The 26,301-nt window shown below is 43.9% G+C and overlaps 2 protein-coding genes across 10 annotated transcripts in view; one reads left to right on the forward strand and one right to left on the reverse strand.

The window, feature by feature from the left end:
- LOC142035566 (uncharacterized protein KIAA1958-like) overlaps positions 1–21,050 on the reverse strand; it is a 28,016-nt gene extending 6,966 nt beyond the window's left edge. The window contains exons 1-4 of one of the 7 annotated variants that reach the window (XM_075037724.1): positions 20,841–21,050; positions 10,121–10,230; positions 2,537–2,625; positions 532–1,732 (exon numbers count right to left, since the gene is read on the reverse strand). In XM_075037724.1, the coding sequence (XP_074893825.1) occupies positions 532–1,732; positions 2,537–2,539 (1,204 nt within the window). In that variant the 5' untranslated portion in view covers positions 2,540–2,625; positions 10,121–10,230; positions 20,841–21,050. The other 6 variants (XM_075037726.1, XM_075037728.1, XM_075037725.1 and 3 more) reach the window with 6 other exon arrangements.
- A 385-nt stretch (positions 21,051–21,435) lies between these two features.
- The window catches only part of PTBP1 (polypyrimidine tract binding protein 1), a 31,703-nt gene continuing 26,837 nt past the window's right edge, over positions 21,436–26,301 (forward strand). Inside the window, exons 1-2 of one of the 3 annotated variants that reach the window (XM_075037730.1) lie at positions 21,436–21,575; positions 25,930–25,960. In XM_075037730.1, coding sequence (XP_074893831.1) covers positions 21,568–21,575; positions 25,930–25,960 — 39 coding nt within the window. In that variant the 5' untranslated portion in view covers positions 21,436–21,567. Of the gene's footprint in view, positions 21,576–24,440; positions 24,458–25,929; positions 25,961–26,301 lie in introns of those variants that run through there. The other 2 variants (XM_075037734.1, XM_075037731.1) reach the window with 2 other exon arrangements.

Consider the following 26,301-nt stretch of genomic DNA (forward strand, 5'->3'; position numbering starts at 1 on the left):
TAATTTAATATGTAGGATTGAAACTTTGCTCCCATTGCAATCTCTGGGATTTTTGCCATTGACTTTGGTGCGGCCAGAGTTTCAGCCACAATTTCTCTGTTTCACTGCTTTAAAAGTTACTTCCTCTTGTTTTCTTCTCTTGAGACCTGAGTTCCCATCTCTGGCTCCAGTTTCTCACAGGCACTCTCTCTTAAGTACAGCCAACATACTACGTGGTGATACTAAGTAAAATGAAAGACCAAAGTATTCAAACTGGGTAGTTAAGGTAGTTGGGCCATAGCCAAGTACACGGTTGGGTACCTCAGTGAACAGCATTATCTATTGAAGTGCTGATTGCTAAGGTAAGAACCTTTTTAGTCCCTTTTAGCAGAAACAAGAGTGCCCCAAATCAGAGGCACTTACTTAGATGTTACAGTACCGATTTTGGCAGCTATATGAACTCACCCCCCTTTAATATTTTGGGAAAGTGATTAATAGAATGCACCCACACACCCACAAACCCCTCCAGAATAAAACTGCAGACTCTCTTACTTTTGCTTGAAGATGCGGGTGGATGGTCTGCATTCTTGCTCTCTGGACTCAATGAGGCTGAAAGATGAGGTGCATGCCCAGATCCTGATGGTTCACTCCCCTCAACAGAGTTTTCAGTAATGTTCCCACTTAAGTGTATTTCTCGTGTGCCATGCTCAGGAGGGCTCAGCTGGAGTTGCTGCTGGACATCTACAGTGGCTTCAAACTCAAAGAATGTCACAGAGGCAGGTGACTCAAGTTGGGCCTTTGCCTCAATGTTGGAGACAGGAACAGATTTTAAATATTCTTTTGGTATTGCTGACCCAGAGGAGTTTCTTGCTCTAGAAGTTTCAGTTGTGGACCCTGCAGGATTAAGAGGACCTAACCTCAAGAAACTGCTGTCTAGGCTCTCTTGATTGCTGACGGGGGATTTTAGAATGCAGGCAAGAGTTAAGGGTGGCTCTCCTGTGGGGGCAAAGCCAGATGTTTGGGCAGCCCTCAGCCTGTTAAATGCCATCTTTTGATCATGATACATTTGCAAATCTACCTCAGCAGTTACACCTTTATTTGGTGATTCTGACAGAATATTCTGGTTGATTCTGTCTCCTTGGTTGTCTTCATTTGATATACACTGTTCTTCATCAGAGATGATCTGTAGATCTTCATTGCTTTCTAGCTTCACCTTATGTCTGTCAGTTTTGACTTCACCACCAGATATTGACAAATGCTGCTCTGCTGCAAAGCCTGATTTTATGGATTTGCTATTTTTTCGATTTTCTCTGGGTGATGGTTCATTATGTATTATGTAGACTGTGTTGTCTTTCTGCTGAGTGACCCCTGGAGATCTGCTACAAGACCCTGTGCTAACAGCATCTCCTTTAACCCTCTCAAAAGATGGGGTCGTCCTGAGCCTCTTTTCATCTAAACTAGCTTCCCTTGATGAAGCCTCAAAAGATACTAGCCTCTTTCTCTTTTCTCCAGCTTCATTCTCTTCTGTGCTTCTGATGTATAATTTTCCACACTGCCAGTGATACGCATGTCCAAGTCCACATATCCACAGAACAGAATTGTCCTTGCTAGGATGACCCATGTTCTGCACAATTTCCAAGGCTGGGATTGAACTGCATATGGTCCCATGAGTGTGTGCCCAGGTCACAAGATTGGAGAGATCCATGCGAAGTGAAATGGCATCACTGCACCTTCCATCACCGATGCTCTCATTCTGTAAAAACATGTTGGAGATAACTTAAGTGAAAGAGGATGTGCACAAAATAGCAGTTCTGGGGACTGTTTCTAGCCCCATCTCAATGGAGCAATAATTTATTTAATTTTTTTTTAAGAATCATGAGAGGAATCACTGTTCTACAATTTGTTCATTCTTTAAAATAAATGAATTTGTCCACTTTGAAGACCTAGAAGGTAGTTTGTGGGCATGGTCCGAGAATGATGAACTTATTCTAGATATAATTCATGCATACCTATGAGCTCTGAGTCCTGATCAAGTAGCTCAGCTTAAGAATTTATCGTACTTCAGCTGAGCCACAGCAGCTGCTCACGTGAGTGTTCTAAATCCACAGCATAACTGAGATTAACACTCTCACTGAACCACCCAAGCAGCAATCACAGCTCTGCTATGGGAAGAGTAACTTGCTGAAGTGTAGTGCTCTGTTTACAAGTTGGAGTCCTGTGATCTCAGCACGCTTGTACCCATGGACAATTCTGTACTCACATATGGAAAATAACAAGGGAAAGTGTTGGGAATCAGCTTCTCAGTCTCCCACTTCCCCATGGCCAACAGCGCTCATACTTCTTTCATCTGTCAAAATGGCAGCACTACTTGCCTCAAAGGGAAATTGGATATATGAAGAAGTTGTTTGTGGGATGCTTTTCAGAAACTAAAAAACAGACCTTGCATCCACATATCTAAAACTTGTTTTTTAAAAAAATTTACAATTTCTAATGCTATAATTGATTATGTTAGAAACAATTGTCTACGGTATCATTTAAGCTATTAAAGAATACTCACCATGCTGCTGTTTTCTGTCTCACTGAGCCTTCTCTCATGTGGAGATCGGTAAGTGACTGTTTGAGTATTCTTTCCTTCTCTCTCAGAACCTAAAATAATCATCATATGTCTGTGTGTCTATATCTCTGTGTGTGTGTGTGTGTATATTTTTTTTAATATATCTGGCTAGCAGATGAAACTAAATTTTTCAATGCTCAGTCGAAAATAAATGCTCCTGCAGAACATGTGCCTTCATTAAGGTAAGCTCCCATTGAGCTTGAATGACCTATATATATATAGAAAGCTTGACTTGTGTAAATATTTGCAGGATTAGCCTCTACAGTGTACCAAAGTTGAAACACAATATAAATATTGAAAACAGAATTTTAAAAACCAGACTCTGCAAGATGTTTCCTTTAGCACTGGCCCTTCGAACACAGGCTGTGGTTAGCAGTCGTTACTTCTCCAAATGGAGTGAACTGCAGAAACAGAAGTACCAGAAATAAGTGAAGCTAGTTCAGATTCTGACATTATCTGACTTTTCAAATAGTAAAAAGAAGAGGTAGTTTCCTAACTAAAGAATTATCTGCATATGTAACTTATATTTACTGGAGACTAAATCTGAAATTCTCCCATCTGTTCTGAAATGTTCCATGTAGTAGTCTAGAAAGTCATCATCATTTCTGTGTAACAAGTTAGAGAACAATTGGTCACATAATTTACCATCAACATACATATTGCAAGAGAGCCAAGAAGCCTTATGATGCTATGTGACTGATACCGCATGCATTTACAGTTCAGAATGGCAGTCTTTGCTCCAGGCATCTTAGTCTATTATTAATTAAAAGCTCTGCATTTAGTGGTGGTAAAAGATGCCAGACTGAACACACTGGATGCAGGAATCTTGTCTAAACTGGTTCTTTGAGTAGCTCTGGCCTAAATGTGACGCAGCTTCCCAGTGAGAACAAGCCCTTGTTGGCTTTGAAGGTGAGCACACACGTGTGGACAGCCCAGCACACCGCGAGCACACGTCCTCGCTGGGTGCGTGAGCTCAAGCCTCCAGGTCTCCTGCTCCACACGCTCCTATTCTCCGTGCAAGCTGCAGAAGACAAGAGAAGCCCATCCTGGCTGACAGATGTAGGGCTGCTCTGTAATCTGTGAATGCGGCATTTGTCTGCAGGGATTTATTTCATGAGTATGCTAGTTAAACTGAGGGAAAGCCTGACAGTGCACAGCCAGGAAACTGCCGTACTGCAGAAGCCCTGTTGTGCACCAACATCTGAGGCAGAGGCTATGCCTGGTGCCTTTAGTGCCCTACCTCCACCGGCCGTGCTTACCGGCTCTGTGCGATGCAGCAGGGCGATGAGGGACCCTGGTGAGGCTGAGGAGCCCTGCCTGGAGGAAGAGCAGTGAGAGTGTGACTGGCTAGGCTGCCCAGGGGTGGCTGCCAGCCCCATGTGCAGGGTGAAGTGTGGTGGCTGCCGCAGGGCTTGGCCAGTGTCTCTGACATGAGGTGGGGATGTGGAAATGGTGCGGTGGAAGGCCCTTACCCTCTCCCACCTGGCGCCAGGACAGGGTCACCTGGGGTTCCCTGAGGCCGCCTGCCCTAACCCAAACCCCCTCGCTGCCAGCAGAGCCAGCCTGAGGCCTACGGGCACCCAAAGGAACCTGGCTGGCTGTGGGTGGGGACTGCTGCCTTCCCCTTCCTGTACCCCCCCCATCCTCACCATCCAGCAGCAGGGACCCCCAGAGCAGGGTTGAGACCAACCAAACCCAAACAAAAGCCAGTGATCATGAAATGCCTCTTGGCCAAGCTCCTGCACTGAGGAGGAGCCCTCTGGAAGTGTGTTTACAGGTGCCCTGCTCTGTCAATTCCAAACTTGCGGACACTGAGGGCTGGCAGTCGCAGGCGGCCGAGCTCTGAGGCTGCAGCTGGCTGGGTGCTTACCCACCTGCTTAATTTTAAGTGAATGCTTTGATCCGCTGATGCTAAAGCTAAACATGGTTTGCTGGATGCAAAGCCTAAACGAGTAAGCATGCAAAATCTTCAGGCAAAAGTTTAGCTGTTCCAAGCAGGAAGGGGTGGGGTGGGGAGGAGCCATGGAAGTGGTGTGGGCTTCCACACTGGCCAGCACAAGGGAGCCTGTCCACTGCCTGAGCGAGGCAGGGGCAATGACTACAATGCAAACACCAGTAGAACAATGACCAAGTGTTTGGTAGTTAGGCAAAGCACAACCCAAAGAGGAAAGGAAACAAACAAAAGTGAAGCATACAAGAAGAGCCCTCTCTAACTTCAGGACATAGGTCAGGGAACTAAATGTCCTTTTCAAAGAGAAAAGCACAGGTCAGATCTATCGCAGTGTGTCAGTTGTGCTTCCCAATGGTGAATAAACAGTAGGCATCGGAACCGTTCCTGTTTGGGGGTGAAACTGCTGCACGGCAGTACAGCTCTGATATGCTAGTATTAATCCATATGTTCCTTATGGCTTTCTAATGATAGTAAGGATAATTTTAGCCTAGAATGCTTTGCTGTTTGTGTATGCTAGCTTGTGAAACATGCAAAGCTAGGATTTTCAAAGAGTTTTTTACTGAAATCCACTGCTTGCTTTAAACAAAAAACAGACCCAAACCCCCTGTTTTAAAGCAGCAAATGCACTTTGAGCTCTTGACCTCTGTTAATCTAGGCATTTCATAGGATCTACTGTCACTGTGATCTCACTCCTAATGAATCATAGAAAACAGGGTTGGAAGTCACCTCAAATGGCCATTTCAGCTGTCCTGATTCCTCACAGAAAAATGAGCTCTTCCCAAACTTCTCCTGAGAGGTGTTTGTCTAACCTGTCTTCAAACCTTCCAAGGACAGGGAATTCGCAGCCTATTCTAGGGCTCCGCTGTGCCTCAGAAAGCTGATTGTAAACTTATGGGAGAACCGTTTTTCCCTTCTGAAGTCAGAGAGTTTTATGTTCAGCCTGTGTAATTCCTCCCTAAAGGGCTGAGCTGCTTGGACAAGCCAAAAGGAACTTTCATGCCAATAATTTGGTGCTTACAGTTAGTGTGGGAAAAGGTAACAGAAACGGAAGCTCTGCATGGTCATAAGGCCATGAAATTACTGACTTGGCAGATGAACATCTTGATTTCTATCACTGGTGACTTTAAATGGAGTGCTTTTATCTTTCCTTATCTCCAAGCACATGTCTTCCTTTTCCTGATCTCTTTGGGGAAAAAAAAAAAAAAAAAAAAAAAAAGGTGCCTTTTTTCTCTTGATATTTAGTTCCAAATAAAGGCTCTGGTAATCAACTAAGGATCCTTCTTCAGCCCACTCCTGCTCTCATATTTACATCAGTTGAGAGTACCTCCAAAGAAACTGTCAAGTGGAATGAGTCTGAATTTACAGTTACAACTGATGGGAAAAAAAATGAAATATGTATTTACCCACAAAGGCTGAACTGACAGGCTTCTCATCTCTTCAATTAATAAAAAACCATCTTGATCATTGCCACAATTTTTATGTTTCCAGCAAAACCAGGATCCCTACAAGGGAGGGTTCTGGGGTTAGAGTTTGGGGGTTGAGTTTTGTTTTGAAACCTTGTGTCTGGTTCAGCATCTGCATGGCTGTGAGTGATACAGTGTTTTAATTATCTTTCCAGGAGAGGCTCCCATCTGATAATGGACACTGTGTATGCAGGACCCACACCTTTGTGCAGAAAAACAGGACATTCCACAGCTGTATGGTAAATGTTTTCTTTTAATTTTTTTAACCCATAGGGAATTTAGTGCACTAATATAACTATAGTTAAGTGAATTCATGCTCACTAGAGGAAAAAAGTTTAAAAAAAAAAAATCTACAAGATTTTGCTTTCTCATGTGCCTGGTCTACATAGTAAGCTTTCAAGACATCAGCACTGTATATGCTTATTTTACCTCTGTATTCAAGAAAATGTGGCCAAGTAATTTCAAAGAAGTCTACAGCATTTCAGTGGAGCTCTTAAAACTCAAGGCTGACTAAAAGCATGGAAATGCTTATTCTGAGACTTTCGCATGTCTAGTTCGAGCCCTTGGGGGGATAAAACCATACTCAGCACTTTCTGAAAATTATTCTCTTGTAAGGTCTGTCAAACACAGGTACCTGGAATCACCTGAGAATGTAAACATCTGAATCCTACTCTCTTTACATTTCAGTGGACTCTGTGCAGCATTTATGGTATGCTGATGGTTCTCTGATGTTCTCTGTGACATATGCAGGCTTGTGCAAGCAGGATAACTAAATAAAGAAACTAATTGTATAGGCATTGAAAGCCCTTTAACCACTTTGTTCCTGTCCCTCCACCCTGTAATAGTCCTAGCTATGTTTCTCTTAAGTCTTATAACGCCTATTTCGCAGATTAGAAACCTGAGGCACACACAAAGCAAGTAAATATGAGAGGTTTGGCTTTTCGGCTCCAGATAAGACAGTGCAGGAAACTGGAACAATCCCGGTAGGAAAACAACAGGATACAGAACAGCAGTTCTTAAACTTGACTCCCACTCCCCTCCCCCAGCACGGGTTGTGTGCTCCCGCTCACTTGAGAAACACTTACTGGGGGTGGAGGGACACGGAACAGCCGTAAAATACACATATAGGAGGGGGTGTATTGTCAGAGAGCTGCCAGGAATGGAGTGAAGGACACTGGTGGGGGGATGTGGTGTCTGGCACAGAAGTGGGATGAAATTGTACTTAAACACATCTGGTTGCAAGACGGGAGTTGAGAGCGGAGCAGAAGGAGCTCATGGCTGCCAAAAATCATTGAGCTTGTCCCACCACTTCTTAGCAAAGGCCTTTGGGGTGGATTAATCATTTCCCAGCACATCGTTCTTCCTGTTCTCCACAATGTTTGTTTCTCTCATCCCCCACCCCTGTACAAGAGCCTTCTCAGCACCTCTTCGGCTCTTTTTCTGCTTCACCATGTCCTTCCACCAGTACCTCCTGCCCTACTTGCAGAAATACAATCCCCAAGATACATTCTGTACTTGCTACAGGGTGGCATTCCTCCATTTTGAGAGATGCTCCCAGAAAATAATATCCAGTATATCTGATGGAGGGCAGGGTCTAATTGCATGCACCAGCTCTGAGCAAGAGAAGAGAGACTGCTGTTAAATATTAGCCTACAGCACCACATTCCTTAAACAAGGGCGTTTTTGTTCAAAGAATCGGACGCAATTTTTTTCATGAGTCCTAATTATCTCTTTTCTTGAGGGTCTGCATTACAGAGCTGCTGTCCTTGTAACGTAACTGTGAGCTCTAAATCAAGTCTTCTTAAAAGACCTAATAAAAGCCGCAGCCAGCTGGCAAAGAATTGCCTAGTCCAACAAACAGTAATCAACCACTGAAAACAGCTGTAGTAAAGGAAAAAATTAATTTAAACCCATGAACTTCTATAAATAGGACCTAATATTGTATTTCCCCAGGAAGAAGTGGGAAAGCTGAAATTAGTGAAGGGCAAATCTGTTACTTGGGCAGAAAATGCTACATCGTCAATAATAATTGTGTTAGTTACCCTGTTAACACTGCCATTTGTGAGCAGCTTCACACTTAGGATTAGTGCCGCCAGGGGAGAGCAGCCCACTATTTTCCCTAATAATTCTATATGCAGGCTGTTTTACTTTTCCTGGGATTTTTTATTTTCAGTCCCACGCTATGGATGAGTATGTATTGTATTGGCATGGAATTGACTGTGGGAACTTACTTTGCTCCCCAGCAGCCATTTGTATTAAAATGATCTTCTTTCACTTAATTAATGGAAGAAGATGTCTGTTGGCAAGCGGGCACTTGCAGGAGCGTTTGCTACTCTTTAATTGCTTCTCTCGCCGTTTGCGGTATTTCTCATAAAGCACAAGCTTCGCCAGTCATGGGACAGCATCATCATCTCCTCCGATAAAAACCCCTTTTAGCCCTCGCAGTTTCGTGGGGTTTGACTGCAACAGGCTCAAAAATAAACCGGGAACGACGCAAAACCTGGGTTCTGTTCCCGTTTCTCTTTCCTACGGCTGTCGCCGCCCGCTCCCCGGCAGAGGGTGCTCGGCCGCCAGCCACGCGTGCCCGCCCCGCCCCGGGCCCCGCCCCACCCCTGGGCCCCGCCCTGGGCCCCGCCCCGGCCCCGCCCCGCCGCGGGGGCTCGCCCTTCCCACCCCGGCGTTCCTTGGCGGGGCCGTAAGAATTAGTGCTGGTGCAGGGGTCGAGGTCCTTTAAGTTGGCGCGGAGGGTGAAGGCAGCATCCCCACGCAACCCCTTATTCCTGCCACAGAACTTCGCACCTGGAGCTCCAGCGAAAAAGAACAGCAAAATTTAGCACAAAGCTGCCGAAGTAGACGTACTGACCTCTCAATGTGCCAACTCTAGGGGAAACTTGCTATCTTACTGCTAAAAATACAACCTAAAAATGCTGACCGGTAATGTCGCCTCAGCCAAGTACAGAAACTTCTCCATTTGCAGTCCTCACAGCGGGGATAAGGGCGTTCCTGTGTCTTTGGTTCTTTCGATTTCTGTTCTGTCGATGGAATTCTTTGTATATCAAATAGCAAAAATTAATGTCCCATTTGGGAGTTTGCTAAGGGGAAGCTGCAAATCTCACTTGTTTAAGTTTATTGTCAAAGTGTTTATTGCAGTTTTATGTATTTCTGAGCAGCCTTTTAAAGTTTAACTAAAATCATAATGTGACACGCACCATTTTTTCCACCATTGGCTAAACTAAACTAAAATAACCAGTGCTGTAAGCTGGAGGACACATCATCCAAAGTTTCAACCACTGAACTGTGAGTCGGGGCCTAGCATCCATTCCTCTTTGTTTGATCTGAGCCAAAACACTCTTTCCTTCTGTTCTGCATCACGCGTTACCTATCCACAAACCAGAGGTAATGTGTTAACTTCATAACACGCTCTGGATGAAGTGTGGTAGAAATTTGTTATTAAATAGTATTTGTGGTGAATCTGTGACTTGTAATTAGCTGTAATTGTTCACAATGAGATGTAGTAACCTACTTTTTTACAATACAGAACAATTTTAACAACTGACACCTCAACTCATTCCCAGGCTTGAGGATTTCACCTTTTTAGAGGCACTTTAAATCTGTGGTGACTCAGTCTGGGGGTGTATGTAGAAGTCAGTCGCGCTAGCAACAGGCAAAGAGCTAGCTCACATTTTTACATCTCAAGTGTTTATGAAGGTTTGCTGAGAATGATGGGAAATGGCTCCTGGAGGTAGAAGAAATAACTTCGCTGGTAAACAAGGAACTTCCAGAGAAGGGCAAGTTCCCTCTCTGTGGGATTACTTTTTACAGTCTCTGCTGGGATCACTCAGGCCAATGCAGATGTCCACAGCTGGCACGGGGAGAGCGCAGGAAAACCCAGGGTGCGGTGCCCATGTAAAGGAAAGGTGCTTCTCCCTCACAAAACAACTCTTACCAAGCAGCACCCAAGGTTTTTGGCCACAGAAAAACTCATTAGCTCATGATATCTGGCGATGCTGACAGGACATTTGGGAGCCTTGCAGGCTTCCCACCTTTGGAGCCTTTGCTCCTATGTAATTTTCTACTATTGTCCCTGTTTTGAAGTGCCACTCTCTTCCTTACCTCCTCCAAGGTCACACAAGATACTTTGGGAAGCCGCCCACGGAGCACAGCAGTCTGCAGAAGGACAAGAATCTCACTGAATCTCACTAGCACCTAAAGGATAGGGAAGCCTAGGAAAGAAGGGAAAGAGAAGGTATTAGTTATTTAGAAAAGTTAGAAAAGTGATCTTAAAGCAACCTGAAGATCCCTTGCGTGGGATGGAAGCAATAAGCAAAAGTTCTCTGCCCTGAGAGCTGAGTCTGCACTCAATTTTTATAAGTTCTGAAGGGCATGCTTGAGGCAGTAGCTGGGATCGGCAGTGTCTGCAGAGGCACCAGTAAGAGGCAGTGGCTCCCAGTTTCTGTCGCCCACTTCTTGAGTGCTGCATTCAGCAGGAGCTGAGAGCCTCACAGATGAAAAATAGCACAGATGGATGGCATCTTGCCTCGTGGAGAGGCAGCAAAGCCCAGCATTGGCACACCTATCTGCTAATTTGGAAAAGAAAAATACACTCTGGCATAGTATCTGTAAGAGGTTGCCAACCCTCGTCCTACAGCAGTGATAACACACTTTCCGAAGTGTGAGCAAGAGCAAACAATTAAGCCCACTCTAGATTCAAGCAAAACTTGAGCCAATGGGTGGGTTTGGATCTGGAGTTCTCAGCTGAAATTGCCCCACGTGCACAAAAAGCACTTCTGAAAATACACTTTGGAAACTTTCTCCAAGCCTGCACTGCAAACCCAGCTGCCTCTTACTGGATCTTCCAGCAGATGCTCTCAGATGAATGAGGCATCAGTGAATGCTTTAGAAAATCACCTAGGCTGCTGGCTCCCTGAAGCCTAAACGGGTACCTCAAAATAGCTAGCTGTGCATGGCCAAGCTTTTTGGAACGCAGGCCTGGCTATTAGAGGACTGGGTCACAGCCACAGCCCTGCTGCTCTGTTTACATAAAATCCTTTTTGTTCCTTTGGTGACCACATGTGTACTTAAGTCCTCATGACAAAGCTGAAGACGGAAGAATCTTGCTAGCGGACTTCTAGTTGTTGCAGAAGTAACTGGTCAACTCGCAGTATGAAATGAAGTATCTTGTCAATAAATGAAGTATCAGTTACATATTTTTGTTAAGCCCTGACCTTAAAGAAAGAAAATTTAGCTAAAGATGCCCCTCTGAATTAAACTTAGCTCTGTAAGAAGACTCTTTCGGTTCCTGAAAATCATCCTGTTGGCTGTCAGTGCTTGCAGAACATGAATAGCAGGGAGTCAGTCAGCAGCAGATCTTCAGTGTTTAAGATGTGCCTGCCACTGGTTCTTCCCTTTCCAACTAGCCCAATCATTAGGAGTTTCTTTTGTACGATGTTGATGCTGTGTTCTTAACAAGAACACATATGAATTAAATGGTATTTAGCAAATGCATGGTGTGTGTGCAGACCAGGTAGCTGTGCATAAAACTGGCAGTTCTGCAAACAAGGAGCCTTTTGTGCCTGTGTGTTTTGGTGCACCCATTAAGGCCCCATGGCTGACATAAAGCACCCCTCGCACAGTGCTCTCTGTCATCGCCCTCTGCATTTGCTGCCCTAGTATCTGAGCATCTTACCAATTAAATATTAAACATTCTAAAGGATATGGTGTTTCTTTTGTTCCTTTGGCAACTGAGACCTCAAGTGCTCTCAATTCACCCTGACTTCAAATTTTGCAGGTTCATGTCTTAATGTTCTTTTAATGCTTAATTTAATACTCTGGAGTTCTTAATACACACTCATGTCTGTTACACAGAAAATTTGGTGTATAGTCTACTAGACAAGGAGATAGCTATTTAATGAGCAGACATTTCTCATCAGCATCCAGACCCTAACCTACAGATATGAGAAGTGCTGTGGGGAAGAGGTGGATGCAGCAGTGGCTGGCTGGACAGGAAGCCACGTTTATTCTTAGCACCAAGGGTCACACCAAACCCTGCTACCGATCACACTGACAGCTCCTTATGTTAGCCGAGGGGTGCACTCACTTTCAGAGGCCAGCTGTAACTATATAAATAATATTTAAAAGTGGCCAGTCTCAGTATTAAAACACCAGTTCTAGCATACTGGATGTAGGCCACTGTTTCTTCTCATACACTGCCATCTAGTTTGATAAAAAAAGAGCAACTCCGGTTTTAAGTCTGAAATCAGAACGTGAGATTTCTTAACGTTTTCACCATCTGAAACATAAGCAAGTCTTCATACGACAAAAGCAAAAGCCCCTTAACTTTGGGAGCAAGGCTTCCCTGCACTGTTTCCATTGCATAACATCCTTCAGGAACATATGGGCCAGCAAACAGAAGACGTCCGCTGCATAATTATGGCACTGACAAACCAATTGAACCTCAGCAGCTGCCGCTGGGGAGATTTCATTCATTCCCAGTATTGCCTTTTAAACTTAAGTGGCACTGGAACAAACACATCTTTGATCCAAGTAGGAAATCATTTGGAGCTTTGTGTTTAATAGAGCTGAAGCCCTGGGAAAATGATGTCTTTATTAGCCTGTATGACAATGCGCGCCTCATGGCAGGCACACAGTGGTTTGGTGTGTCAGTCCTCTTACTTTTTCAGATGTATTTGGACATATTTGTTCTTGAATCAATGCGGAAACAAGGACTTTAATTCAGCTGCGCTGCTGAAGTGCCTATAAGCTGCATGCATAACATCAAACAGAAGTATTCTGGAAGGGGGAGAGGGAGCACAATTTTGCCAGTTCCAAAATAGAGCTGGTACGCCTCTGTGTTTCTGTCCTTGTGCTACTTCATGCCATTTTGGGGTCACTTGTTTCTCCCATATCGCCAGAGGAATTAGTGCACTAATCAGGGTGTTGCATACTCAAATACAGAGGAATATACATGGCCAATATTGTGCTATATACACATATGTACTTATATATGTCTCCGTGTGTGCATATATACCTTTAGAACATAGGACACCTCTTAAAATGTTGCTGAAATTTCTACCAGTACACTTGCTGATATAATTTAATGAAAAATACTTTCAAAAAAGACATGTGAAGAATCCATTAAGCATACATTTTGGTGTGCTCCAGGCATGCATACTTTAACCTGTGAGATTAGAATAAATCCTGCTCTGAATGGAAGCCTAGTGAGGAGGAGGTAGTGGTATGTTGCCAGCTGCGTGCTCAATATGAGGTTTTTCTCTCCTGCTGTATATTAGTTGTAATGATACTGTACGAGCTAATCAGCACAAGGCCTAATTGTAATTATGCTCCTCTTCCAGAACATGGCAATATCTATTTAGACCCGAGTACATACCTGGGCATGTTACGGGGATATTCTTAAAGGATATCAGCCCTTCATCGTGCATCACAGTAAAGAAGAAAAAGATTGACACCTTATACTGAGGCAAAAGTAAATATATCTTTGCAAACTTTGCAACAGTAAGCTTACTAAGAAAGCAGTAAGATCCATAAAATACTCAGTAATGATTCATGGAAAGTAGTCCATAGAAATTCCTAATTCATTAATTTGCAGTAGTTCATTGAGTTTGGTTTGGCAATATAGCTAAAGAAGCTGTTTGTGTTTTCTTCCTAAAAAGATAGCGTTGGGACTATATTTTAAACACCATCTTGCTGTGATTTTTTAAAAAAGCATTGCCCTGGATCCTTCAGAAACTACTTAAATGCTTCGATTCTTAGAAGGTTGCTTTAGAAATGCAAGTAAGAGTGTTTAGAACAAACCCACTTTATCTTATTTGCTGGTGGAGGCAATTGTAAATGTTACCAATCTAAATATTACTCTTAGCTACAAACAATTATATCAACTGAGAAATGGAAACTGGCTCGCACACAGCAAAATCGGACGTGCTTACAGTAAGAGAGCAAGCAGCATGCAGACATACACATCTAATGGAGCTCTCTAGATGCCCTGCATGTGTATCTCTATCTCTTTTAGGGCCCCTTTTTTCATTTAAATGAACTGTGCTCAGACTATGAAATTCCCCTGTCTGGAGTCATCTAGCATCTGTGCAATATCCATTTAGATGGCAGATGCAATGGGAGACAACCTGAGGACAGAGGACATAGGTGATGAGCTAGCATTTCAGTGAACAATACCTCAGCCTGACAGGTGAGTGATGGAGAAGCTTTAGAAATAATGCATGAACTTCAAGGCTCCCCATCCACATTAGTCTGCTACAGTGCTGCTCACCTGGTAGCTGCTGTTTCATTTACCATTGATCTCTCTTACAATGTCAGCTGCGGGGCTCAAAGAATTAGTATAACACAGCAGACTGATAACGGACTTGGGAAAACCAGGTTACTGGTGTGCTTTTGAGGGAAACGGGCATCAGGGTTTCTGTGAGTTATGCACAGCCCTCGAGGTTCTAGTGTGAGTGAGACCTCTTTGAAAACCTGCTGCTGAGCCATCAAGACCCCCTAAGTGGTTTATCAGGAAACTGGCACCATTATTAGAGGGTAATAAAATAAAATCATTGTAAGGAAATGAAAGAGCATTCCAGTCCATTTCTGAGCAGATTTGTAGCACAGGAAAGCGACTGAACTGCACTAATCTTTCATTGCAAAAAATGCTCCTGAATAAAGAAAAAAGAAATGTAGAACTGCAGCTACAGAAGAGAACAGAAATTATGTTTATTTCCCTGCCCTAGGATAGCACCAGGAGATGTGCTTGTAAGGATGGTTGTTTGTATAAATAACTGTTCATTCTTGGCAGTGGAATGCAAACTATGCTGAAGGGCTGGAAACAGACCACTTTGTAAAGCTGAGGCCAGAGTAAGGGAAAGATGAAGAGAGGCTGCGGGAAGGAAATTCACATTCATTTTTAGCAACTTGGAGAGTTTCTCAAGCATGTTTGACATTTTTAATTATGCTGATGTAGAGCCTATTCCAAGGACAAAAGAAGTCAGGATTACAGGATAAACAATTAGGAAATTTCATACCAGCCAGCTAGGGGTAGTGTTGCCTGTGGGTCTGGAGACTTTGCTGAAACACAGAATCATCTTTCATACTTTCTAGACAGATGGAATTTGAATGTCTTGCAAAATCTTTACCTAGGTCAGGAGACTCAGGTCGTGGTCTTACAAACCTTTACCAAAGGTGTATTTTTTGATAACCCACATTAGACAGGAAAGAGATTAGTCTGAACTGCTGCTATTTGTCCAGGCTTTCCTGCAAGGTTTCCTGACAGGGTAGGAAACAATCTTGCTATGTTTGTATGTCTTAGAATCTGTAACTTTTCAATGGAAAATAAAACTGAAATTTCTTGTGGAGAATAAGATCAGCTCTACGGTATCAAATCACGGAGTCATGGCCTGTTTGTCTGTTTTCCATGTTCAGAACATCCTGCACCGTGACCGCAGCATCTCACTTTACGTGTCTACCAGTGGAAAAGAGCTTAATGTACTTGCTCGCCCACCTTCCTTTCTCAAGAATTTGCAAAAGAAAAAAGAACTACATTTTAGTTTCTGTGTCAAGGGTGATATATATGGCATTGGAATGGCAAGTTTCCCATTTGTTGTTGTGCAGAAATGTTTCAGAAACATCATACAGGAGGGGTTTCTAATGCACACCTGCTCTATTTGCCTCAGACAGCCTGCTTCGTGTGCCAATACAGGGGCTGCTACTGGCACTCCTAAGATGAGTATAGTTGAATAGGAACTTGCATTCTCTTTGAGATAATGGAAAGTCACAGAGGAGGTATCCAGCTTTTGGGCATGAATAAATCATTAAGGATATGAATTATTCAGTGATCATCCCTACAACATGTGCTACATTCAGACTCAAGAAGCAGTATCCCTATTGTGTGGGTTTTCTTCCCAAACATTACAGATGTATGACAGGGTAATGAAAATCTAAATATTCTAATGAAGTGATGGGAAATAAATTAAAAGAATAATTTTTAAAAAAGCAGTGAAAAGCTGCTCAAAAGAGTTGTGATACCTCAGGCTGGCATTACAATGGCCAGACAACCTTTTAACTTCGTGGCATTGTTGAAGCAAGCTGTCCACAACAGTTAGAATCATCATGTGAAGTATGAATAAATAGTAGCTCAGGAAACTGGAAATGTAGTTGGAGGAAAAAGCTGGAATTATGGGCACAGAATCAATACAGAAACTGGCCCAGTCTTCTAGTAACCTGTGTCTAACACAAAAAAACCAACGTGGGTATTACCTGGATTTCTCAAATGCCAATATGCAATCTTGGTAGTACTTATTAGTTAATTCAAAATATCTGGGCTTAGATATATGTTGTAAGATCAGTATCTTTGCCCTATGGTGCTTTTTTAACATTCTCTTTATTATGAGCTGAAATGGGTTGAATTAAGAGAAGAACTAGGCTGCAGTGACTGGAAGGATGGCACTGTTAAATTTGTTTTGCTGTAATTATTTTAATTCCACAGCCCAAAATCACAGAGCCTATGGCCCAGGTAAGCAGGGGCAAGCCACAATCCCTAAGCAACACATGCTGACATTTTTATTATCTTAGAAGGCTGCAGTGAAGAGTTGCAGTTCTGGTGTAAGTTGCAGGGGGTATAATCAAACCATAGATTAATCCACATCACTCCAACACAGACTGGAAGAGAAAAAAAAAAGTCCTGTGTTGAATAGCCAGGAAATGACTGGTTCATCCTTCACAGGAAATGAGTCACCCAAAAGCATCCCGGAGGAGCAGCGAAGACAGGGAAGTTCTGAGATAACATGGACTGATAACAGAACAAGGCATACAGATATATCTCTCATTTTGACACAGATTAGAAAGAAGGAAAGAAATATAAAATATGAGCTGTTGTGATTACACTTAAAATTTTAAGTTGATATAACTGCTTGCACCACGAAAAATAGCTGTAGATACAGTTTGGCAGTCCTGTTAAAAGGTGAAATCAGAATGTGCAATGGCAACACTAATAAAAGTTCCAAGTGCAGATACATTTGCCTGCAAAGTGTTTTTCATCTTGTCCCTGGAAGGGGAGGCCTCAAATTGCTGTGGTGGCACAGCTGTCATAAAAATCCAGCTTAGGGAATTTGTAAATTGGCTTGAAGCATTTACTGCTATTTAATACTAAAGGTATATTAAGCTTGATTCCAAACTAATTTATTTATCAATTACCAATTGGTGTACTTTTTGATAATATTTTATGCGGCCAAACTCTTATGGACTGGTGGAAAAAATACTCCCCTTGCTAACGATGTATACTGCTTGTAAAACCATACACCTGCAGTTAAGAAATGAACATAGCCAGCTCTCCAGCAATCCTCCATGTACCCACACCTCTTCCTCCAGTAACCCCAGCTGTGTAGCTTGTGACTTCTACCTGTGACACTTCTGCTCCCTCTCCTTTCGCGTTCCCTTAGGTATGAGCTGAGTGAGAAGGTATCTGTGCTCTCAGAGTCATGTGTGAACTGAGTGGCTGATCAGAAGCCATATGTGTCTTTTTGTTGGACTGATAAATGCAGCAGTGGATTTGCTCCTTCTCTGCTAGCTCTAGACTAACCATTTCCAGAGCTGTGATGTGGCATCATGAATGATGCACAAAAGAATGTTCTGGCATCCTAAGATGTTGCTAAAGCTGCAAATACTCTTTTAAACAAAACAGCCATGTTAATTGAAAGGGGTTTAAAATAAATAAAAGCAACAAAAAGAAGGAAAAGTATTTGAAACACCCCCTGCCCCCAAAGTTTCTTTGGGACTATACTGGTAGCAAAGTTTTATATGAAAGAGTTTCCTGGTTTAGGACCTTGCAGGGTACTGTGAATAACGGGGGAGGAGGGGGAACTTGCAGGAAAACATTTGTCATTGAAAACCTTATCTAGGATATATCCTTATGCACAGTAGTTTGGGTTCCTGAACACAGACCATATCGCAGGAGGGTTCTTGTTTTCAAGTCACTGGTAGAAACGATGGGTGGAAGAGGAAAGAGAAGGGGAAAAAAACTTTGCTAGTTTGCAAAGGAACATAGTTATATAGAGAAGTGTCCTGTGAATGTAGTACAGGCTTCAGAGCTATTTTAAAAATACAAAGGAAAAAAGGCAGGAAAAGGGTCTTTTTTTTGTTTCAGAGGGTTTTTCTTCCCTGCACGGTAATTTAAATTCACAGAGATAACATAGGCAGGAAGGGCTTAAAAAGAGAAAAACCTGGGTGTGCCCCAACAAGGCCTTTCTAGCAAGTGAGTAACCAGAGCCCAGGGGAGGGTGGGACCATTTTGCTGGGTTGTACAAAAGAAGCTGATTCATATTTTTTTCCCCTTCTCCATCCTCTTTTTTTTCACATGACCATTTTCATGTGGGTTTCTTTTTCAAAACAAACAAAAAGATATACAGAGGCAGGTCCTGCTCCAGCTGTTTTTTTTTATAAAGTATTATTTTGTTCTTAAATGCATTTTCCTGTTTGGTCCAGAGAAAGACTGTGTATTACCCAACAGTATCGCTAGTCAGTTTGCTACCATATTATCTGAAAAGATGCTGTCTAACAAATTCTGTTAATATTACAGGAAAAGGTCTGATAAAATGTTGCATAATCAGCATTTCTGGTGGAACTATGGAAAATGTGAGCGAGCTTGCACGAACCCTAAGAGTCTTTCAAGTTAGACCACAATTGCACAGGAGAGGTCTTTGAAAAGTAATAATTCTTTGATGGCATCCACCTGTGTTTGTTTTTCCAAAGATATCTGAAAAGCAGATGGGATATCTGCACATGCAATAAACTAATGTCAATAGCCACTAGAAAATCAGATATTGTTCTTACTAGTGATCAGTATCTAGCATTAATGATTTTTTTCGAAGTCTCTGCATCATGTTCAGGGTATGTTTCTTTAGGGTACACGTCTTTACAAGTCAAGTGGAATATCCAATATTAAAAAAAAAAAAAAAAAAAAGGAGTGATTCTGTCTCCATACCATCCTCTAATATGAAGGGATTTCTTACTTAGAGTATAGAAACCAGATTATTCTGAAGGGAAAATGAAGTGAAACACCTCCATGGGAAACAGAGCTTAAAACAGGCATAGTTCAAGAAAATGCATTGTGGCGTGTGAGATGGGAGTTAAATTCCTGCTCTGCTTTGATCAAATCACTTTATCTCTCTGGCTCTCAGCTCAGCAACTCTAAAGTGGATCGCATAATCCCATCATTTTCCCATTCTTTGCCTCATCTAAGTTGTAAATCTCTTATCTATGGCAAAAGCTGAGCCTTTCATATGCAGTACCTAGTAAAATAACTTTGATTTCAGATGGGGCCTTTAGTCGCCTGTAGCAATAGGTAAGTACATACTTCTTCTCCATTTTAAACCTCACTGCTGGAACAAGAGCCAAAGCCGGTGAGCCCAATAAATCAAAGATACGGACATTAGAGCTACCAGCTCTTGGTGAGATCCAAGGTCAATGAAAGCTCCTGCATTTCACAAATGGTGACAAGAGTGAGGCAGTAAGTTGATGTCTGGTCCTGGCCACCAAAATACCTGAGCATTGCCCCATGCTCTGAGAAAATAAAGCATCTGGCCATAGGAACTCACCCAGTAATACATGTGTAGGAGAAAATAATAGACGGTTTCACTTTTAACTTTTTTTTTCCATATTCATGTGTCTAGTGCATGCTTCAGAAAGAAATGAGAAATGCATGTCTGTACATGTCAAAGCTACCTGACATTAAGCAGAAACACTGCCCAAGGATATGACTCTGAATTTCATTTGCACAGTATTTTAAAAATCTTTCTCTAAACCTTCACATACGTACCCCTGACACGGCTGTGTTACAGCTCAGGTGCTTCCATCGGTGGCACTTACCTATATTAGTGTTTTACTGTTTATCACTGACAATAGAGACGGATTGACAGAATTGTACAAATGTTTTCACAAAATCTCAAAAGTGGGTGGGCTGGTGTGGTACGAAGGATCCTTTCCACTGTAAGACCAGTATTATGTTGCCTAGAAACTCTCAAAACAGGGTTGCAGCTAATGAAGCCAAGATCAATGTGGACTGGACATTTGATATTTGATTTAATGCTACACAAGGGACTTGTAGCGAGGTCTGGGACAATTAATTCTTGTGCTGCAGTCAACGGATAGGGTTATGACAAGTGAGGCAAAGAAAATGACTAATTGCTAGTAGAATTCCCAGTGAGCAAATATTGTCTATATTTAAACAGAGACACACAGTATTTCATCTATGGAAGCAAACTGCTTTGTAGAGTGATGTTAGTGGAGAGGAACCAGCAATGTCCTGGTAGACAGGAGGATGACTGAAAGATCTGCTTGGCCTCCACCAGGATCCTGGTCCTCATGTGCCTGTTCCTGCACAGGAACAAACTAAATGCACTGGCACCATTTGCAGCAGGAACCAGACAGACGCACACTTCTCCCTTATATTTTTTTAGGGGCCTTCATCTTGTGGCTCACGAACAAGCTTGAAAATCATTTTGAAGGGAGCCACAGAAAGTATGTAACACAATTAAGTCCACTGCAGTAGGTTTAAATTTACTAAATTAGATGGCCCAGCACCTGAAAAGAGAATCTTCTAGAGGTTTGAAAATCCCCAAAGATAGAAAATCTGTGGGTTTTACCTGTATCTCTGCAGAAGTTAGACCTACAGGCAATGACACACATTAAAAGTGAAATAAGCTTATCTAATTAACCACTGAGGTCCACCTGACTGGAAGAAGAGCTGTTTTGGCCAGCAAACGGTGTCAGGACTGTAACTTAGGAAAAATATTATCCTGATGCCTGAGCAGAGCAGGTAGGTGTTATGCCTTACCTCACAAGTTCTCTCTTTCTCTCTCTCTCACCCACTGGGTAATCTTTATCCTTAAGACATTAACTGCAACTAAACAGACTTTATCCTGTATCTTAAATAAAACTTTTAAGTGCTGTCTAGCGCCATTAAAAGTCCCCAGACTGGCAGTGCTAAATCATTAACCTAATTTCGGCGAGGCGCCCGCTCTCCCTTACTCGAGATGGCAACGGAAAGGAGTGCGCGGCTTCCCTGCCCTTAGCCAACATGGCGGCGTCGGCTGGGCCGCTCCCGCAGGCCCCGGCCCGCGCTGCGGGTGACAACACAATGTGCACGCTGGGGCCCTTGCCCATATTAAAGATGGCGCCCGGCACGGTCCTCCCATGCCCTGCCCCCAATCAAGATGGTGGATCCGTGTGGCATTTCGGCATCCTTCCCGCTCTCAAGATGGCTCCTCCCAGCCCTCTCCCTTCGCCTACCGAATCGCGCCGCGCACCGCCGCTTTGCACCGCCCCTCACCTGCCTACAGCCAATAGGCTTCGCGAGGGGCGCCAGGGCGCCAACCCTCGGAGGCGGGCGATCCCCGCCCCTGCTATCAAGATGACATCTCCGATAGCCAATGGGGCGTTGGCGCGGGTGAGGCGGGCCGGGCGGCGCCGCCATTTTGTGAGTCTATAACACGGAGCGGTTGGGTTCGTTCCTGCTATTCCGGCGCCTCCACTCCGTTCCCGACGGGTCTCCTCCGTGTGCAATGGACGGGTGAGTCCCCGCCGGCCCGGGCCTCGGCACGGGCGGCGTCGTGCCGGGGGCCGGGGCGCAGCGTTCCCGGACCCTTCCCGGGGTGCGGAGAAGGGGGAGAAGGCGGCCGAGGTCCGGGACCCGCGCCGGGGGCTGGGGCGTTACCTGAGGGGGGGCGCCGAGGGGGCGGCCGGGCCGCTCGGCGGAGGCGAGGCGGGAAGGGGGGGGGGCGGCGGTCGCCGGCGGTGCGGCAGCGGGGGGGAGGGGGGGTGTCTGCTGTGTGGGCCGCGCTCCCGGAGCCCCTCGCCGCGGCGGGGGGGGGGGGGGGGGGGAAGTGGGGGTGGCCCCTGCTCCGCGGCCGCCGCCCCGACGCGGCGCCTCGTGCGGACCGTCCCCCGCGCGCGCTCCCGCCGCCCCCGCCTCGTGCTCGCGCTCCCCCCCGGGGGGAGCCGCCGCCTGCCGGGGGTGTGTGTGTGGGGGTGTCCGCCTCGTCCCCGCGGGGTTTGGGCGCGGGGGGCGGAACGTCCCTCGCGGGGGGCCCGGTCGGCTGCGAGCGCCGCGTGGGCGTGCGGCTGGGGCGGGGGGGTGGGGGGGGAAGAGGACGACGCGCCTCCGTGGCGGCCCAGCCCTGCGCGGGAGTGGGGAAACGGCGTACCGGGAGCGGGCGCACCTGGCGGGGGGGGGCGCAGCCGGGTCTGGCAGCTGATTCACGCCGGGGCCTTGCTCCTATTGTCTGGCGCTTTCGCAAGCGGGGTTGGGGGGGTGGGGTGCGGGGGTGGGGGGGGGGTGTGTGTTTCTGGCTGGATTTTCTTTTGTGAGCAGTTTTTCGGTCAGCGCAAGTTTTGCCTCAGTTTCCAAGGAGCTGTAACGCTCCCGGGCACGGCGGGAGGCTCGCTCGAAGGCCGGTTTCCATTGCAGTGTTACCTGAGAGGCATAGGTAAAGCTGCAGCGGCGGAGCAGAGCTGTTCTCGTGCTCCCTCCTCTTTCTTTTGTCCACTTCTGAACTCCTTCGAGATAAAACTTCCCTCCGCGGCTGTTTGACTCGTCTCGTTTTTCTGGAGCGTGACTCTTTTATCTTGGGCAGCACTGATTTCTCTTTGATCGCCACCTTGTCTTGTGTCTCGCTTCAGAAGTGTTTGCCTTAAAACTGATGTTTTATCAAGGCAGCTCTGTCAGAAGTGAGGTCTTCATAATTCTCTTGTCTTGTGTGGCCTATTTTTTTTAGTGATCTGATTTTTGTTTCATCTAGAGCGCAGTTGTTAAAATATTTCTAAAGGCCTCCGAGTAAGCAGTTTGTTTTCCCAGAGCCTTAAGTACGGGAAGCCCAAATTAGTGCCTCCTCGCTTCTTGCCTCGGAACACTAGTCTGGTGAGAATTAGGCGTAGTCACATGTCTGGTTTTTTTTACACACTGAAGAAGTGGCGTCTCAGTGTTGTTTTCATCTAAAACCCCCATAAAAATCGTGTATCTTACAATTAATTTTTACAGTCCAGGATGCAGTTCAGATTGCTCTGCTTCTTTTAACAAGTTGCTCATCATGCTGAGTGATATTTTAAAAAAATAATCTTCAGCATATAAGATCATACATTCTAATGGCAAAAATCAGTTTATCAGCTGTCTTCACCATAGTTCCTAGGAAAGCTGATTTACTGTGTATATTAAAATAGTTACTTGAATGTAGGAATTTTAGTATAACATGAGTCTTAGTTATCCATTATCTTTTGAAGATCTTGGTGCATGGTCTGTTTATCCTGTGAAAGCTGTCTCCTGTTGAAACTTGGAAAGCTGCTTCTGAAAATGGTTTTACGTTTTTGCCTAGCTGGCAGTGAGTGGCCTCTGGCTACAGGCTGCTTCTGTCTGCTTCTACCTAAAATGATATGTAGCTGTGCTTTTCAAATGATCCCGTTTGAATAAGTTGCTTTGTTAAAGCATGTGAGGAGTTCATATGGGAAATGCTGCTTTGGAAAATGACCTAGAGGTTTACTGGTGCTTCTTAATTTTTCCCCTTATTGAGTAGGAATTATCCCATTCCATGTAAAAAGTAATTTTTATGAAAGGCTTTATTGCCTGCTCTTTCAGAAATGAGGAAAGTTTTAATCTCGTACTTAAGATTGACAGAGGAGAAGAGAAGGAAGCTTAAGAGACGATAATTTGTTGAGGGTGTGTGTGAAGTATATTGCACATTTCTTGAATAAAAATTCTTAAATACTGTTGGTGCTTGTTTCATGTGCCATTTGTTATCAAATGGGTTACAACAATATTCCAGGAATCAATAATTCTTGGCAAATAAGAAAGCTCCTCCTGTTGGATAATTTTAAATACTATCCGCTGTTAAGGCTACTTTATGTAAAACATTTCCTGTGTGTGAGGCCCACAAGAGGAACAGGAAGTAAGAGAAATTGCTCTGGGGTAAGTTCAAGAATTTTGGAAACATGGGAGATTCCCTGTTCTTATGCTTTGCTGACAATAATTTTAAGGTTATGAAAATCACTGGGTTTATGTATGAAATTTAACTGGAGAAATGTGTAGAAATGCATACTCATAGAATATTTAGTAATTCTAATAGGATGATTATGATTCTTTAGACTGATATGTGCAGATGGGTTTCATTAGTTCATTACTGCTGGCCTTCAAAGTGCAGCAAAACCCATCTGTCTTCATTGGTGACCAGACACCAGGGGATCGCGAAGCCCGGCATTCTCATACAGAGTGTTCTTGAAGTAGTTCACTTGAAAAAAAGAAACTATCGCGTGGCTTCCTGGCAGCAGCCATTGGATCAGACTGTAACTCCAGCTGTAAAGTGCTGGGTTATGATGACATGGCAGGTTGGTTTTGAAGAGGAAGTATGAGGAGCTGAGCTGGCTCATACTTGTGTTATGGCTTATTTGTGGAGCTGGTGAAATGTGAGTGACTTAGTAAGGTTGAACAGTATTTAATACCCTGAAAACTTAGGAGTTGTTGCAGGATCATAGGGAAGGAACAACTACTAATGCGAGTTCTCTAGCATTAAATCTCTTTGTAGAATTGTTCTTGAGTACTTCAGATTTCATGTTACTGTTCTAAGAATGACTGCCCTGCCTTCTGCTTCTCTGCCATGTTTCCTTGAAGTTGCTGCAGGTCTGTTAGCCAGCCACTTTTGGATCCTTTACTCGAATTATGGTCATCTATTTGAAAGATAGGAGTTGAAAAAGGCAGTGCTGCATATATGTCAATCTAAAATGATCATTTCTGCTCTCAGTTTTATGTTGCTGCTTTACAGTGGTTTGGAGTTACAAAAAGAAGATATAATCTTCAATGCAAGGGTGTAACTGAAATCCTTAGACTGTCTTGAGCACTCCCACAAAAGAGAGTAACGTATAGGTACTGTACTACTATGGAAGATTGCCCAGGTACAACATGCCAAGCTGTAGAGAAGTCATTCTGATTCCGTCAGTTAAAGAAGTTGCTCTAAGTAGATGTGTGTCGTGGTATATGATGCTTGCTGCTTACGAGAGCTAGCACAAGTTGCTTGAGGTACAGCTAACGCTATTTTTCATGCTAGTTAATCAGGAAGTCTCATTTTAGGACGTTTAAGCATATATGGTAGAGTTTAATAACTGCTTTTTCCTTCAGGTCTGTGTTAGGGAAAAATACTATTTGTTTTCCTAAGTAGAAGAGAATTAATAGAGGAATCTTGTGTACAGGCATACCCCAATCTGGGAGCTGCCTGGACCTCTTCCCTGCTCTTTCTAATTGTGCTCTGTTAGTCTGGCACTGGTCTGGCTCCAGTGGTGTTAGCGTGGCTGGAGGGCTGCTGTAAGCCTGGCACAGACTCTTAGCTTGGCTGAGAAAACAGCCCAAACTCGGCATGGTGTGTGCTGTCTGTCTGTGGTACCACTGGAACTGTAGCATTAGTAATCTTCAGTATTGACTCGATAATTTTGCTAGAGATAGCCTCTTTGCAGCCTAGCAGAGGTTACTCCTTTGAGTATAAGGTTGTTAAGAATTGCAGAAGTGAATATTGGTGATGGAGTGGAGTCTTGACACTTTTGCTCTTGGTTTAGTCTGAGGTGGTGGTTGACTCGCATCACATTTCTGTGAAGAATGCTAGGCTGTGTTAACTGTGGGTTTCTTGGTCTTAGCCCCCCGTGGTACCCTTGCAAAAAGAGCAAGCTCCACTATAGGAAGTGGAAGAGCTGCAGTTTTCTAGCACTGCTGGGTCTTGGGTCTCCACCATCACCATCTAATAATTTTTCTTTGTATAAACTGTCCTTGGCTCACTTGCAAAGACAACTGTGCACTTTGACTTGCTTTTTTTCTTACTACTGTAAACTATGCTGGATATTTGTGGCAAACCTATCTAACTTTATAATCCTTTTCTTTCTTTTTTCTACAGCATTGTCCAAGATATAACAGTTGGTACAAAGGTAGGCACTTCTCACTTTTTCTCTCTTTTTACACTGCTCAGCATCTGACCTAGTTTTAGCCTCACCAAATGTAGATCTTCAGCTTTAAAGGTTTTTTTTTTCTGGTACCATGTAAATTGGTTTTAACCAGAAGGTAATTTAGTTTCATGTGCATTTAAAACTTGTATTATGGCTCAGCATTTAGCTCTTGGCGTTTGGACATTGATTATCAACTCTCAGAAAAGAACTTTACTGCATTTAGAAACAGCCCTTTCCCCTACTAAAATGTCAAGCCATGCTTGTTATTTTTGTGCTAGACAATGCTTCTCAATGGAGAAATTGGTCTTTTTTCTTTTGAGAAC

Source organism: Buteo buteo, chromosome 10 (assembly GCF_964188355.1).
Source record: "Buteo buteo chromosome 10, bButBut1.hap1.1, whole genome shotgun sequence".
NCBI classification, from domain to species: Eukaryota; Metazoa; Chordata; class Aves; order Accipitriformes; family Accipitridae; genus Buteo; species Buteo buteo.